This window comes from Quercus robur, chromosome 7, assembly GCF_932294415.1.
Source record: "Quercus robur chromosome 7, dhQueRobu3.1, whole genome shotgun sequence".
Classification (NCBI taxonomy): domain Eukaryota; kingdom Viridiplantae; phylum Streptophyta; class Magnoliopsida; order Fagales; family Fagaceae; genus Quercus; species Quercus robur.
The window spans coordinates 12,832,574-12,849,710 of NC_065540.1; the positions used below are offsets into that span (position 1 = coordinate 12,832,574).

At 35.7% G+C, this 17,137-nt stretch overlaps 2 protein-coding genes across 3 annotated transcripts; one reads left to right on the forward strand and one right to left on the reverse strand.

Annotated features, from left to right (window-relative positions):
* The first annotated feature begins 827 nt into the window (after positions 1–827).
* Positions 828–10,142, forward strand: LOC126692311 (uncharacterized). 2 transcript variants are annotated; one of them, XM_050387872.1, is made up of 20 exons: positions 828–1,001; positions 1,221–1,439; positions 2,130–2,238; positions 2,375–2,740; positions 2,834–2,889; positions 3,366–3,612; positions 3,700–3,755; positions 3,946–4,195; positions 4,361–4,524; positions 4,655–4,797; positions 4,870–4,971; positions 5,415–5,553; positions 5,902–5,988; positions 6,064–6,225; positions 6,927–7,283; positions 7,431–7,615; positions 7,697–7,815; positions 8,030–8,271; positions 9,028–9,228; positions 9,657–10,142. In XM_050387872.1, the coding sequence occupies exons 1-20, from the start codon at positions 954–956 to the stop codon at positions 10,140–10,142; spliced, it is 3,738 nt and encodes a 1,245-aa protein (XP_050243829.1). In that variant the 5' UTR covers positions 828–953. The 2 variants fall into 2 exon arrangements, with proteins under 2 accessions (XP_050243829.1, XP_050243830.1); XM_050387873.1 differs by having other exon boundaries at positions 847–1,001; positions 2,134–2,238.
* A 52-nt stretch (positions 10,143–10,194) lies between these two features.
* LOC126692312 (phosphatidylinositol N-acetylglucosaminyltransferase subunit P-like) lies at positions 10,195–11,040 on the reverse strand. The gene has a single exon (XM_050387874.1). It carries the CDS (start codon positions 10,772–10,774, stop codon positions 10,271–10,273), a length of 504 nt encoding a protein of 167 aa, XP_050243831.1. The 5' UTR covers positions 10,775–11,040; the 3' UTR covers positions 10,195–10,270.
* Positions 11,041–17,137: the final 6,097 nt, after the last annotated feature.

Below are 17,137 nucleotides of genomic sequence, written 5' to 3' on the forward strand. Positions count from 1 at the left end.
AATGAGGTTATCACAACATAAATTAAATATATTAAATAAGAGGAAATTTATTAGGTATTTAGACATGAATGCAAATCTTTTATCTCACTTTTATCTTTTACTTTATACTCCATTATTTATGGTATGTTATATTGTTATGTGTTTTAATTTTTTTTATATACTATTTTAAACTTTAATTATTTTATAAAAAAATACAAGATAAATTATAATCAGTGGAGCATAAAACTAAATACAAAACATGAGACATAGAATTTGTATCTTCTCTAAGTGTGTGTTTGGTTTGCGCGTCCGCGTTTTGCGTTCGCGTTTATGGCCTCTTTTATTATTTTTTTTTTATACTAGAAGTTGGTTTCACTAGCACTTTGAACGTCCACCCATTGGTTTGAAATGGAACTGTTAGTGGGTCCCATGCATTGTTCACGAGACTCACGACTCACTTTTCAACAATTTTTTCATTAAAAATAGGTCTCACAATACTATTCACACATTTAAAAATTATTTTGTTATAATATTTTCAGCAAAATAAACTATATCCAAGCGGATCCTAAGACTACACTCAAATAAAGGTTGATATTTTTTTTTTCTTCCTTAAGAAAAATAAATGATTGATATTATTTCTATCATAAATTGAATTAAGACTCACTATTTTCTCTTCAATCAAAAAATTGAATTAGGACACACAACACGAGGACCCCTACATTCATCACACACCAATTAGACCCCACCAAACGAGTGGGACCCAGATTTCATTTTGCGCAAATTCCCGCTTCCCCACTCTCACTCTATCACTCACTATGACACAATCTGAAAGGACCAAATAATCGTAACGGCCAGGAGCTTCTTCAAACTTCAAACTTCAAACGATCTTCTTATATATATAGCCGAAGCTCTCTCTTTCACTCTCACTCTCAATCTTGTCTACAATTAGGGTTTTCTTCACTCAGATTCTCAGCATGAAGCCGATTCGCAAGCTCAAGAAACCAGATTTATCGTCTTCAAAGGTACGCCTATAAACCTTTCTTCTTTCATATTCACCTCATTATTAAACCCTAACCCCGCCCTTTGTTTCCCGAGAGAACTAATCAAAAATGAAGTACAGACCACTACTAGATTCTGAATCTCATGTTTTCACATTTCAGTATTAATTTTTTTTTTTTTTTTTCCCTCGGATGCAAAAACGGGGCGTTTTTAAATTGGGCCTAATGGTTTTGAATTTGCAGTTGGTTTTGGAAGAGATCATAGGGCTAACGACGAAGAATGGCAATGGATTGGCTTCGAATATCTCGACCGCGAGATGTGCCTACGTGGCGGGTTGTGTGGTGGTGGTTTACAATGTGAATTCGGCAACTCAGTCGCACCTGATTGCGTCTCATCGAGTTCCCAAGCCTTTGTGCTGTGTTGCCATGTCAAAAGACGGCCGTTTCGTCGCGGCTGCAGAGGTACAAGATCGAAAATTTTCTGATATCGTTTCATTTTGCTTATGAGTATGTAATTAGGCCTTAGTCTCTAAAGTTTAAAGTCATCGCATTTAGTCCTTATCAAACTTAACATGACTGCTTTTAGTTTCAAAAAAAAAAAAAATCGATTGATTTTAGTCTCTAAAAAAGTTGAATGTCATCACGTTTAGTCCTTAATGTGTAATGGAGTGATAACGTGTCAGTTTTTACTTTTTAGTTTCATTGCTTTTAGTCCCTAATGTGTAATGGAGTGATAATGTGTCAGTTTTTTAGTTTGGTCACGTCATCTAAGGGACTACAAGTTATAGTTTAGTGACTAAAATCTCTCAAAGGCGGTATCAATGAATTTAAGCCTTGTAATTATTTATGAAAAAGAAATAGCAAATGAGGCAAAGATTTCATTCCAAAAACGAGGAGTTTAATCATGGTCAACTTGAGAGGCCAGTGGCGGTGCATCTTTATTGGAATTAGTGGTACTGGGGTTTTTGTAGTATTGGTTAGGAAAAAAGTATTCGGCATTTGAAGATGTTAATGTCGTTAATCAACAGTTCAGTTAGCTACGAAATGTTTGTTCTTTTATCTGCTTATTTATATGAAATAGATTTGGGAAGAGCATATATGACTTACTTCTATGATGTTCTGTACTTGTATGCTTCTAATATGGTTCTGCAGTCAGGGCCTCAGCCTGCAGTGCTAGTGTGGGACTGTGCCACTCTGGCGTTGGTATCTGAATTGAAAGGTCATCTATATGGGGTTGCATGCATTGCTTTCTCACCTGATGGTTAGTCACAATCAATCTACACTTGCTACTCTTTACTAGTTGTATTTTACTTACTACTCTTTACTAGTTGTATTTTACTTATGTCTTGAATCGTTTTCTCTCTTTTCCTTTTTTCTGTTTTAATTTTCTTTCCAAGGGAAACATCTGGTATCTGTTGGAGGATACATATACCTTTGGGACTGGCGAAGTGGGATGTTGGTTACTAAGCTTAAAGCAAGTTCATCTTGTACTGCTGTCTCGTCTGTTAACTTCTCGTCAGATGCAAAACTTATTGTTACTGCTGGGAAGAAGCACTTGAAGTTCTGGACAGTTGGATCATCTCCACGGAGTCTCTTAAATGCAGGGACAGGGTCAATGGCATTGCATGGAAAGCCTGTTGACCTTGGACCTCAGAAAGGAAGCTCATTCGTATCTGTTGCATCCCAAATGGGGCATGATAGTAGTTATGTTAACAGTGAACAGACTGGTAACCTTTTTCCAATCTATGCATTGACAGATACAGGTTGGATTTGCTTCAGATTCAATCTAATATTTTTGATACATTTGAGTTTTTGAGGTATGATCCATGAGTCCTATTCCTTTCCTTTGTTTACAGGTGTTCTTTGCCTCATACATTCTGGATTGTCAGTGAGGAAGTCAGTTGATTTAAAGGTATATTTGGCTGCTTATCCCCTTCTTTTTTAGCGACAGATTTTAGTGCGCCAATTTGTGTCTCAGCAAAGTGGAATTATTTTCTAGAACTAGGCTACATGGTTTGCTGGTTTAGATGGACTCAAGAAGTCCCCCGTTGGAAACTGTTCTAAATTCACAACTAGACAGCCTTATAATTTCCCTGTTGTCTCAGCAAAGGTTTTTTCAAACCTTTGAAAAATAGAGCACAGTTTTATCCCAAAAATAAAAGGTTCTTGCAAGGGTAATGTCTATGGAATTGAAACTTCATTCATATTAGGAATTTAGGATGCCAGCACAAAGCTACATCCAAAAAGGGTAAAGTGACAACCAGAAGAGTGTTGTTGGTAGAAGTTTGTATCATATGACCAACCTGCACTGGGTGAAAACTCTCATTACTTGTTATTGAAATAAATTCTGTGCTATTTTGCCTCTTTAACTTTTCCACAAATTTTCAGGTTGGAAAAGGTTTTGCACTATCAGCATCAAACATGCTAGTTGCTTGTGCATGCAGTAACGGAATTGTACAACTCTTTGCCAGTGATACTCTCACATATGCAGGAAGTGTGATATATTCAAAGGCCAAAAAAAGTCATGGCGAAAGTGATATAGTTTGCAATACTAAAGCTGCTGAAAAGGTTGATCAAGTTTCACCTTCTCTTCCAGATGCAATTGCATGTCAGTTTTCAACCTCAGAAAAACTTGGTGAGCATTAAAGCATTAAAACATCTTGATCACGGGATTTCACCTGTACTTGCACCATAATATATTTGATGTTTTTTGCTTTGCCAGTTGTTATTTATGAAGATCGTTGTCTCTATATATGGGACATTCATGATGTGAATCAGGTGACTGCTTTGTTAAGATTTGGTTGTAAGTTCCATTTTATTTTCATTTGTTATACAAAGTCACCTTGAAAAAATTTTCCTGTTTATATTTCTTGTGGATTTCTTGATGCTCAAGTTCTAGTCCCAAAGTTATTTTTGGAGTTACACAGATCATGCTCACTGCTAAAAAAATCTTTCTATATCTTTCTAGGCAACCCGTTGTTGTGTGCTAGTTTCACATTCTGCGTGCATATGGGATATCAAGAGTCTCTGTTGTGAAAACATGCATGATCCATCTCTTGCATGTGTTGCTAGAGGTTGTTCTGGTGGTGTTTCTTTTGCGACATGCTCAGCAGATGGTACTATTAGGTTATGGGATCTAGCTTTGCAACCTGAATTGTCAGAAGATGATACAAACCTCCATTCTCTTAACACTAAAACAACGGGTGCAACACATTTAGGTGAGTTTCATCTTTGTCAGGCCTGCACATACATTTTACAATCATACACATACAGATGTGCAGATATTTTAAACCTTTAATGCCAAAGACTACTTTTATTAATTTCTTTTGGAACTGAATTTTACTTCTACCTTGCTGAATTTTGCTCCACATTTCTTGCTGTAGTCAGTGCTGGGATTTTTGAACGTGATACTGTTGAGGTGGGTGTTAGCACTCAAGGATTTCGGTCATTGGCAGTTAGTTCAGATGGCAAGTACCTCAGTGCTGGTGATTGTGAGGGAAACCTTCATATCTATAACCTACAAACTTCTGATTATTCATGCTTTCAGGTAAATGCATTCACCTACATGAAGTTTTGAAATATTTGTGCAAAAGCAATACAACATGAGGACCAAGGTTTCTGTCAAGAGTTTAGGTCCTATGCATCTTAGAATATTAAATTTTTGGAAATTTTGGCAGGGAGCTCATGATGCAGAGATCCTCTCATTGAGCTTTAGCTTATCAAGTAAAAAGGAGGCTAATTCTGAAGAAGCCGTGGATAGCCAGTCCTTCCTTGCATCAGGGGGCCGCGATCGAATGATCAATCTTTATGATGTCAATAGGTTTGACTTCACGACTTTTAGCCATTTCTAGTTTGTTGGATGTGTTTGCTAATCAGCTTCCCTTCATATCAGGAATTTCGATCTTATTGAAAGTATTGATGATCATTCAGCTGCAGTGACTTCTGTAAAGATTGTCTGCAATGGCTGTAAACTTCTCAGTTGCAGTGCTGATAGGTATGTGCTACAATTTATTTATTAAGCATTATCGAAGCATTAGTAAGTGACACATTGAAATGGTTATAAAGAGGGTGCCTGAAATAAATGGCATGAAATTAAATTTTTTTTCCCCAAATTCATTAAAATCTAGCTTGTCCTGTTTTGTAAGGAATTTTAAATAACTCTACTTTGTTGCATGTATTTTATCATTCCAAAAATTCAATAAATGATGTGGTTTTTCATTTTTTGTTGTTTTTATGATACCAATTGGAATTGTTGTTTATGCTCTAGTTTCCCCTTTTGGGGCCAATGAAATGCTTGTTAGTTCTTAAGTTTTGAGAGATTGAGAAATTAATATCATCAAGGTGGTACTTAAAACACTCTCCCCCCCCCCCCCCCAAAAAAAAAGGCAGCATCTCAATGCCTTTTTTATGTCTATCATATTTGTTTCCCTCATGCAGGTCTCTAGTGTTCCGTGATGTTGCTACAACTGGTAGTGGTCATAGAATTTCACGTCGTCATCATCAAATGGCATCTAATGGAACTGTGTATGACATGGCTGTAGATGCAACGATGGAGATGGTTGTTACAGTTGGGCAGGTAAAACAGCAAATATATTTTGTAGTATGTTAATTAAATTAAAATAGTCCTAGAAGGGCTTCCTCTTTCAACATCCAGAGCTATCCATCAAACTTGTCCCTAGTTGGTCATGTAAATAATATTTTCTGGTTAACTGACCTGATAATATATATATATATATATATATATGGGTAAGTATGTTGCACCTAGTGAGTCTTGAACTCACAACCGCACCCTTTATCCCATTATTATTGCTAGTTAAGCTGTATCTCATTGGCTTCACTGACCTGATAATATGCTAGTAGATTCCTGATAAGCGTTGAATGCCAGTACTTGGAATCGATGATTTATTTTTTTATTTTTTTATAGGATAAGAAGATAAACATATTCGACATTGCTGCTGGAAAGCTAATAAAATCATTCAGGCAAGATAAAGATTTTGGAGACCCAATCAAGGTGAGATATCTCCATTGTCAGCGAAGCATTAGATTGCCCTTATGACCTTATAATGAGACCTAATGATATTTACAGGTTACTATGGACCCAAGCTGCAGCTACCTGGTTTGTTCCTACTCTAACAAGTCTATCTCCGTATATGACTTTATTAGTGGAGAGAACGTCACACAAGCCATGGGACATGGTGAAGTTATAACTGGTGTCATCTTCTTACCTGATTGCAAGCATATAATTTCTGTGAGTTTCTGTTATGTTTCAATATCATTTCTGATTACATGAGCCATGTTGCTATTGCTAAGTGAAGCCTTTGTTCTTCCTAGCTCAAAATCTCTCCTGCCCACGTACTCCTCATATCAATGTTCAAATGGGGTACAGAAAACTTTAGCATCCTGTGCAAACTAGTCTTTGCATTATTGTTTAGCCCCCTTTTTTAATGATAATTATTTTTACGCTCAATTGTGGTAATTGGTGTTTGTCCTGTTTGGGTTTCACCAAATATGCCTAAAACAGTGGTTCATTTGTTGGCATGTTAAAAAGGGCATTTCGGAAGACATTGAAGTGGTGAATTTGGATGGTAGTTTCCTTGTGCATCATGTTGTTTATTTAGATTGTAAGGAACGCGTGGAATTTTGAGGGGTTGTGAATTGTCTGTGCTGAAGTTGAAGTTTCTATTCTTGCTTTCTCTCTATGATTGGGTGATGGATACAAGTTGTTTTTCTTTTTCAAATTTATGGAGTTTTTTGATCTTATAAATTTTAAATGTTAGCCTTTTCCTTTTGGCTATTTCTCTTGTATATGTTCCATGTACTAGGTTTGCACCCTTTTTTGTGTTAATTACCATTTAAAAATATTTAAAATTTCAAAAGTGAAGAAGCTAATCCTGTATCTTTTCATTTTTCACCAAATATGCACTTCTAACTGTTAACGGATGCATTCAGGTAGGTGGTGACGGTTGTATTTTTGTATGGAAAGTGCCTGCTTCTTTGTCTTCTAGGATGCTGCAGAGAATGCATGAAAATTTAGGTCCATTGTCTTTATCAAGCTTGGCTCAGCCAGTAGCTTTTAGTCAACTATTGTTTTTTGAAGAGGAAGACCAGCAATGCGGAATCAATTGTGAAGATGCACTGTTGCCAGGGAACTCCAACCAAGTAGGACGAAAAAGACGTTATCAACATGGGGAGCCTCGAGAGGACTCAGCATTTAAATTTAGTGTTTCCAGACTTCCAAGATGGGCACAGGAAAAAGTAACAAGCTCTGATATTGTTCCTCTGAATCCCAACTTCACTTTATCCCAGGTGTTTGTATATACAATTTTCTGACTTCTCAGAACCTCCAAACTTCTGTTTCTTTTATTCCTCTCTGTGCACTTGATCCTCTAGTAAGTTATGTATTTATTTTGTTCTAATTCTTCCTGCTATGTCATGCTTCCCTCCACAATATAGCAAGTAGACCAGAAACAATCCTCTCCAGTTGGTGATGGCCACCAATACGCCTCTGTGTCCCCTGAAGTTAAAATTTCTACTAATCATGATACAGGAGGCAATGAGTCATGCATCAGTAGTTTGTCCAAAAGTTCTCCCAATACTAGCAACAGTAAAAGTTCACCAATGCCTCAAGAAACTCTTAGGTCAGCATTCAATGGACTATATCTGTCTTCTGAATGTTAAGGACTGTTTTTCACACTCATGGTGTTTCTTTTGAATTTCAGTAGCTTTGCCATGGACAAACGTTGGCTCTCTATTTATACTGTATGTATGGATCTACTTAACTCCCCAGAGATGCAGACTTTAGTAGACAAAAGGATGTCACTGTCTTCCCCATATTTGAGTAAGGCCAAACCCTTATATTCACATGATAACCCTGTTAAATAACCCCTTATGGTTGTTCTAGTTTTTATTTACATTGACATGGCAGTTTCTGATTTGGAAATTGGAATTGCAATTTTAACTAAGTATTGGATGCAAGACTGTAGATAGAGATTATAATGATAGTACTCCATTGATGGCTCTTTTTTGCTCTTGTGAATCTCGGCTTCTTGCAGAACGAGATCCAGGTGATATACCAAGTAATGGTCAGTGCTCTTTTGAGCATAGTGATCAACTTGGCATGCACAATACAAGTGAATGCCATGAGGCAGTTAATTGTAATGTGGCAGAGCAGTTGCATTCAGTTAAAAATGGAAGTGAGATGGAAACAGACACGGATGTTATCACCAGCCAGATAAAGTCTGAAGACAGCGATCTGTTCAGACAACACTTTGGAAGTTTATCAACAACACATAAGGTTAGTAATGCTGCATGTAATAATATGTAATTCTGACCTCTCCTATTTGCCAAAAAAATGCCTGACCTTTCCTTTGGTTGGGGAAGAGGTTGGGCCTTGGTGCGATGGCAAGTACCTTCCACTAAAAGCGACAGGTCGTGGGTTTAAGTTTGGGAATCAATCTCTCCTAAAAAAAACTGGGGGTTAAGGCTACCTACCAATCATCTCTCTCAAATCCTGGCAAAGTGAAAGTTTTGTGCGTTGGGCACGACCTTTCCTTTGGTTGAGGAATTGGGGGTGGGGGAGGGTTATAAAACTCAATACCATCGGGCAATAAATTGTCTTAAGCCATTACTTATAAACATGAGAGAAATTTATACAATTTTTATATTGCTAGTTTTTATCATAGGTCGAGTTTCAGCTCCAGTTCAAGAGTTGAAAACTGGAGAGCAATTCTCAATTGTTAGCATTTGCCTTTAACTCAACTAAATTGTACAAGTAAATAGTGAGAACAAAATTATTTGTCTGAAGAAGACAGATTAGTTTCATAAATTTCTTTTTCTATTTGCCTATACTTGTATTCATGAAAACTTGGAGTCATGACGGTCAAGATATGATATGTTATAAAACAAGCATGAAAGGAATTTAGCAGAAAACATAGATCTGAATAGAGTTGAAAGGCCCAGTTGGGGAAAAAAAAACCTTAAAGTTGACTCCAGATAATTGTAATATGAAAGAGTATTATGTTGATGTCTAGCATCTATGTCTTTTACACAGATAGAAAGAAAGAAATCCTCAGTGAAGAGAAGGTATTCCGCTAGATATGTTGTGCAGCGGGATTATATTGGTGACTGCAAGAAACTTTTTGGCACGCCAGTTCGAGGTTCGGCTGGTAAAACTTTGAACCACCAGGAAGAAGCTGCAACTCGTGTCACACAGGAGGATCCAGTATTCCATATCTTGGAAGAACAGAAAATGGTAGGTATAGAGAGGTCTGTCTATTCCGTTTTTGATAAGTAAGTTAAAAAAAAAAAAAAAAAAAGGTCTGCCTGTATCATGACCATGTATCATCAAGAGGCATTTTGGAGGATGCCAGAGATAGAGATAAAAGATTCATATGAAGCGTGTCAAAACTTGTTCATTGAAATAGCTTGGTTTTCACTTATCAAAAAAGAAATAGCTTGGTTTGGGTAACATGAGTTTTATTTATCCTCATCAGTTAGTGGTTGTGATCTAGTATAACCTAGGTTTATTGTTTTACCTAAACTGTCTTGAAGGCACTTTTAAATTTCGAAGCTGTATGATGTTACCCTACATGTTGTTTTCTGAGAGCTTTGTTATATTACTTGAAAAAGACAACTATGGATTGTGATTCTTAGATCTTGCTGCTATGGTGCTAACTGCAGGACCTGAAGAACTCAGACCAGAGCTTGCTGAGCCCAAGTTGCACTTTTTCTCAAAGTAAATTAATCAAATGCCCTGGTACAGGAAGTCCAATAAAAATAAATTTTACAAAAGGCACAGACCAGAAGGAATGTACTTCCAAAGGAAGTGACGTACAGGAAAGAATTATTAGAAGCAAGGAAGCACTGCTCAGTTTAAGTGCTGCAGCTGAGAACGCAGTTCATGTATTTTCAGACTTTGGAACTATGGGTTCTAGTGAAGAGTTCTTAGGAGGAACTGAAACTGAGTTATACGATGAGGCAGCTAAACTACTTCCATCAATTGCAGAGAAAGTCAATACAGTTGCCAGATTGGTGCAATGTAGGAACAACGATTCATGTGGAAATAGATTGGATCTTTCAGGATTTGAACCTTTCTTAGGAACATTGGCAGAGAGTCTATCACTAAAAGTCGTTGAAATGCTGAGGAAGAACCTTAACAGTAATTAACATGTATGTTTACAAAGCAATTGATGAATAGGCATCGCAGCCTAGATAGATGTGGCAAAAAGAAATAGTCACCCATGTAAATATTCAATAGAAGAATAGTATACATTTCTTCCACAAAATGTGGAATGTCAATTTACATTATTAAACATGAGCTCATTAACTTTATTGATGCCGATATCGGACATTGACTCAATGGGCAGCTCATCTCCATCCACTGAAGGAACAGAGCTCAATGGGTCTCTGCTGAATTCATCAAACACTGTGTTGAAGGAAGTTGGAGGAGGGGTGGACATGAAGTTAAGGCCAATGTAGAATCCCAATGCCAATACTACCGTCACCATAAAATAAGCAGGCACTGCCAATGCCCAATGCTTGTTGGGATAGTAAGAGATTCCAACGGAATGTAGCCAAGAATCTGGAAGATATGCCCATACAAAGAAAATGACTGTAGCGACAACAGTTGAAATGGAACCTACAAACCCATAGACTTCTGATGGCTTGGGACCATGCTCTCCAGAAACTCCAAAACCAGATGTCCTCTCATCTGCATCCAAAGAGGAAACAGTTGCCCTTCTCTTCCTTGACAGACTCAGAATTCTTCTGGGACTACTGACAGAATAAGGATCTTCCATTTCTTGCACTTGACAAAAACCTAGATTTACTGAGAAGAAAGAGAGAGAGAGGGAGAGGGGCAGAGGCTTCAGAACTTCAGATAAAGGTTGTTTCTTGTTCGGCTCATAAATTATAAATCATGATGGGTAACCTAGTTGATTTGCCTGGGTCTATAAATGCATCATGAACCTTGTTGCAACTAATCTGGCCCTGATCATATTTTCAGTTTTTTTGGGTCCATTTGAGGCCCATCAGGACCTAAAGTTGGACCTTAATATTTGATAAATGAGTAGTCATTATCTTCTAGCACTTGCAGGCCCAGAATAAATATACACAAATAAAGAAGAAGAAGAAACATGTAGCACTTCGACCAATGAAAAAAGGGTAAAAAGAAGGTCTAACTTCTAAGTAGCACTGAAATCAAACAGGCTGGGATCCATGTGTAAAAGAAATTTACCAAAAAGAAAAAATAAATATTTGGATCTTTCTTGTGGGAACACTTTTTTCTTTCATGTACATCCTTTCCAAGCACAATTCATCAGTCTCTCCACTTTAGCATAAAAAAAGAGATAAAAAGGAAGGACCATCTTTTCTTTTTCCTATCCCTTCACCTTTAAAATTCATTCTTACTGATGATTTTCATGCAGTTTTATTTTTATTTTTTAATATAAAACTATGGGCTAAGCTCTTTATGTTTTTTGGGCAACTTTCAAGGCATGCCAAGCTCTGTATACGCTTAGAATAACCACACCGAAGATCTCTTTGGGAATATTCGTAAATCCCTAAGAAGGTATGTCTAGAATTACCCTCTTGTATGCTTCTTTGCCTTTGTCTTTGCTTTAGTAACATGCCAAACTCTATATTCTTTCTTGGGATTCTTTCAGTCTACTAATATGATATTATGTAGTTATCTTAAAGCCTATGATAGGTTTTGCCCTGAGGAATTTATGACTGCTATTAGTGGCCCATGATAGACCTATCTCATTTGTGCTCGTATTGCCGAAAAATTTATCTAATTATTATTCGGCCATTTTAGACTCTACGATTTGGCTCATAGGGTCCTTGGGGTCAAACTAAAGGCCCATTAAAAATAAAATAAAAAACCCTCAAATCAGATACTAGAATGATTGAAACAATATCAAATATGATAATTAGCTCACTCGGTGGATGGTATCAATAGGATAAAAATGTATCTTTATGTGTCCAGGATATGTTCCATATCTTTCAAAGCATGCGGGCTTTAAAGAACTGTGAAAATCGCATAATTTGAGAAAGATGAATATCTCAAATGCATAAGATAATTAATGTAAACGGAGCGCTATTATCCTGGATTAATTGGTTCAAAAGATGCCATATGGTGTGATTTTGGCACATATAGAGAACATTGCCTATTGTTGCACGCACACACTAAAAACTTTTCCCCACAACTTTGCATTGTGAGAAGAATGTTGTATATGATGAATGTATAAAATAATTATTACAAGAAAAAAAATGTTGTATATTCAAGATCATGTGGTTTAAAAGTTGCCATGTGGTGTGATTTGGTATATGTATAGTGAATATTGGCTATTGTTGCACACATGCACTGAAAACTTTTCTTAGGCATGATTAAGATGTGTTTCTCATACAAATGGTGTCAAAAATAATACACCTCAATCATAATAATGGAGGGCAAAAAATGCGAATGAAGTTGTGCACTGGCATGTTGGGTCCAAAACGGAGGCTTTCTTTAAGGTGAGCTATCATTTTATTCACTGTTTTAAATTGGAAAAACAAAAAGCCTCTGATTTATATGTTCTGTATGTGTGTGGGGTAAAGGGACTCAATTAGATTGTCCTTTTGCATTCATTTTTCTCATGTAATGATTACCTTGCTTTTATGCCTTTGTTTCTTTTCTTTTTCTTTTCACAGTTATAGACTTATTAGACATGTATTTGCATACTGATAATCTTCCTTATAGTTTTGTTCATAAAATAATGAAAGGGAAAAAAAAGATTACTCTAATTAGAACTTTTTTTTTCTTGAACAGCTAATTAGAACTATTTATGAATGAGAATAACTTTATGTGTGGAAAATGGTTTGAGTAATTATGGACAATAATGATCTAGGCGTATTATAAGACAACATTATTCGATATATAATGGCTTTAGCGAAATTTGTGGAATCTATGGATGCGCATGTTTATCTTTTGCATTATTTTGATTAGCACAATATAGCTGTATCTGTTCCAAGCTAAGTAACATTATCTTTCATAATTTACTGAGAAAAAGGTTCCTCAAAATAAAATAATTTACTGAGAAAGGGTCTTCTTCACAGAAGATGTCATCTTCTCTTCCTCACATAGCTGTAGTAAAGTCTGTACGGTAAATTTAGAATTTGATATAACCGAGACCCTGTTTGAGAACCTTTTTTTTTTTTTTTTTTTTTTTTTTTACTTCTTTCTTTTTTTATTTGAATCCTCTTAAAGGTCAATAACCAAGGAGGAGCAGTGGCGGTGGAATTCAAAACTATAGATATAAGGCACTATAAAGGATGCCATTACATCTGGATTTCACTTAAACACTTGTTAAGTTGATAGTGATAATAAGTGTGCTTACCTTCACATAGAATCATTATTAATATCATTTTTTTATATACTAATCATAATTTGTCAACTCAGCAATTGTCACAAAAGTTATGAAAATTCTTGTATTATTAGAATAATTGCTTAAATAAGAACATTTTTTATAATGACCCATCTGTGTTTAGAACAATATCAATTTCTTGTTAACCCATCATTGATATCATTTTTGTAATGAACAAATCACAAGCTAATATATTAGCAATTACACAAATTTGTGTATCACTAAATTTATTGTCAAAATAATTTTTCCCATGTCTTCCATTAATCCCCTTCAATAAATCTGGTGTGATTGTTTATTGGAGCTCTATTGAATAGATATCGCACCGCCCATGCATCACATGTAAGAGTAACTTTATTTATGAATTCTTTTTTCCCCCACTTTCCAGTGTTAATAATCAACTTCCAAAACATGATAACTCTTTTGAACCATCATAAAGTCCCATTAATGTGAAAACAAAAATTAATTTTAGATCTTCTGCACTTATAGTTATCTTATACATCCAACTTATATAATATCTTTCTCATGATATGTAGGTTTTATAGGATGTGTAACACCCACATTATGTGACCTTCTCCTGTCCTGTACAGTCCCTAGAATCTACCAACAGACTAATTGGCATAGTACCAAAATTAATAATAATAATAATAATAATGATGAGGTTAAGAGATAAACTATTAGTAATTTTATGTGAAGAATATGATGAAGATTTAATGACATGATCATTTACCATAATCAAATAAAAAATATATATATCAAGTGAGGTAGCATTGAACTACCATATCACTGCAGTCATTTTATCATTGTCAAGTATTATTAAGGTTCTGTACAATGTTTTTTCTTTTTCGGGTTTTAATTTTTAAATACTGAAAGACTGAAATTTCACTTGTTCTTTTCATTGAGAAAATGACAAAAAAAATAAAGAAAGGAAAGAAAGCTCATTCTCACTGCACAAAGCCTTGGAGAGACAAACCATTAGTCTGACTACCGAATCTTCAGTTCCTCACAAAAGAACAGAAAACAAACCTAAAATATTGCCCCCTTAAGATCCAAAAGTATTATCATCCTAATCTTTTGTTTGCATGCTTTGAACAGTACTAATCTGCTCCTTTCCATGTCATCAATGGGTAAAAAATTGACACAAGATGACTGCTAGGCTTCAGATAGGAAACCTCTAATAGCTAGTCTGAGTTTTATTTTATATTTTCTTGGGTAATAGCTTAATGTGAATTCAGACACATGCATCAATGCTATAGGTGTGAGTTACACACGAATGAGGAATCCACACATTATAAGAGAGACATATATATTTTATATATGTGATAATTATTAGTTTTTTTCTTACAACCCTCGCTCTTAATCCAATAATTGAGGGTGAGAGGATTTGAATTGTGGATGTTTTTGTTGGAAATTTCAAGAAAAGCCAACCAGTTTCTTAGCTTAAAAAAAAAAAAAAAAAAAAAACTTGAGATTAACTATGGGTGCATTTATATAAGTTGTTGCAAAACAGTATTTTTGAATTAAAACAAGCATTTTTAAAAAAGCTATTAAGATTTATTGTTGCAAAACAAAGTTTTAAGTTTTAAAAATGTGTTTTAAACTTCCAAAATGCCTAACCAAATGAACTTTATATGAATAAGATATACGAAAAAAAGCAGAGACATTCTCAAAATGTGAAATTAATATCAAAGAAAATGAAGGGGTTCTTTTTTCATGATATATTCACTTACCACAAAAGTGCTATTAGAGGTAACACCTCTTCCATTACAACCACTTTACAAACTGATAATCTAAATATGTTAGTAGTTGAATTAACCACATGAACTTATTAGTAAATAATATTTATTATTTAAAAAAAAAAAAAAAACCCCCCACACCACATTATTTTATAGGTAGGGGAGATCAACGTTGAGCCCGACCACCTGTTCTTGGCCATAATCACCGTAATCTTCTTGTACCCCACACTTCACTACTATTTTTGTCCATATTTAATTTATTAAAATTTGTTTCCATTCCTAAGATTTCATTGTGCCCGCAGTAAAATGAGGACGATTTGTCCTTTATTTTAGCATTCTATGCAGCCATGATCAATATAGCTCACTGTACCATCTTCATGCAACCAAAATTTCGTAGCCGGTGCTGACACTTACGTGCAACAACATCCAGTTGATATAAAACATGTTGATCCATTTGCATGGCAACAAAAACATGTTGATTCACCAAGCAGTCAATATATACAGTATACCATATGACCAATATGCTTTTCTCATAATAAGACCACCAACTACACACACACACGCCTCTCACTATAGCTATGATTGATGTGAGAAAGACAGACTAATATTTCAACCAGTCGAATGTACATAAATTCTGATGGGGACTAGCTAGGTTGGACTATCACAGTAGTACCAAGTTGAAGTTGTACAATAAAAACACACTAAAATTGCACTCATGGGAAAGCTTTAGTTTGAAAGAAAAGAATGGGTCTATGTTCTTAGTGGAAGCAAAGACAGAAACGTGGTTACTAAAAATCATAGGATATGGGGGCCACAGCCCACAAGAGGGAGTATTTTTGTCTTTCAAAACACATAAAATCTTTCTCTCTCACTACACTAGCAAACATATCCACTTTGGATACGAGAATTATCTGATCCAAGTCCAACCTACCAAACAAAACCCTGAAAAGACAAACCCAGAAAACCCTTTACACATACATGTATGCACATTATTAAATTAACATATAGTATATATATCTATGTTTGTTACTTAAAAAAAGAAAAAAAGAAAAAGGTAAAGGTAGAGGACATGAGGACACTTTACGCCTCATTCCATGCACAAAATACACTTCACTATGCATTGGCTTCAATCCCCATCAAAACCACCACCACCACCACTAAGAAAAGTTACCCTCTCTCTCTATCTCTCTTTCACATTTATTCATTCATTGCCCATGTGAATGAAGAGGCATTTATTGGGACCCCGTGATGTGCAACCGAAAGAGGGGTGGGGGTGAAGTGTGGACCCAAAAGACACAGATAGATAGACCCCCCAATAGGCGTAGCTCTAAACCAGTACCATGCCGGCGGGCTCCTCTCGTGACTCAGCGGCAGGTCTCATCATTTTCTTTTTTTTTTTGGTAGCACATTGATCAATCAATTACTCAATATACTCTCCTTATTTCCAATTCCAAGGAAAACCCCCTAGGATAACACTATACTTTTTGTACAAAAAGGATGCTAAAGGCTTAATACAACTTTGGATTATTTGTCACTTTATGAAGTACGAGTATATATCAATCTTAATCAATGTCAATTTTTTCTTGGATTATTGTAATTGTGGGGACTTAGGCCTTAGGGCTCAAAATAAATACAATTTGATCGAGGATTATGGCGATATACAATGTTTGATCACAGTGGTTGAACATTTGACCGATAACCAAGGATCATAGTGACTGAGCAGTCATCTGAAGACCAAGAAGCATGATTGAATACAATAGATAAATAATCGAGCACAGAGAAACACAATTGTCACCCAACTCGAGATGACATGGCTGTCGGCCTATGGATTCATTCCTTCTAGTTAGTTGACCAATAGGTCATCCTTAAAAAAAATTGTTCGGAATTGACCATCTTCACATCATCATTTATTGTACCCTAACTATTGATGGTTGCATTTAATGTTGCTAGTGGACCTGTCCCAAATGCGTTCCCTCAGTCAACTTAAGGGTGACTAACTAACAAGTTTACTGTCTACTTTTAGGAT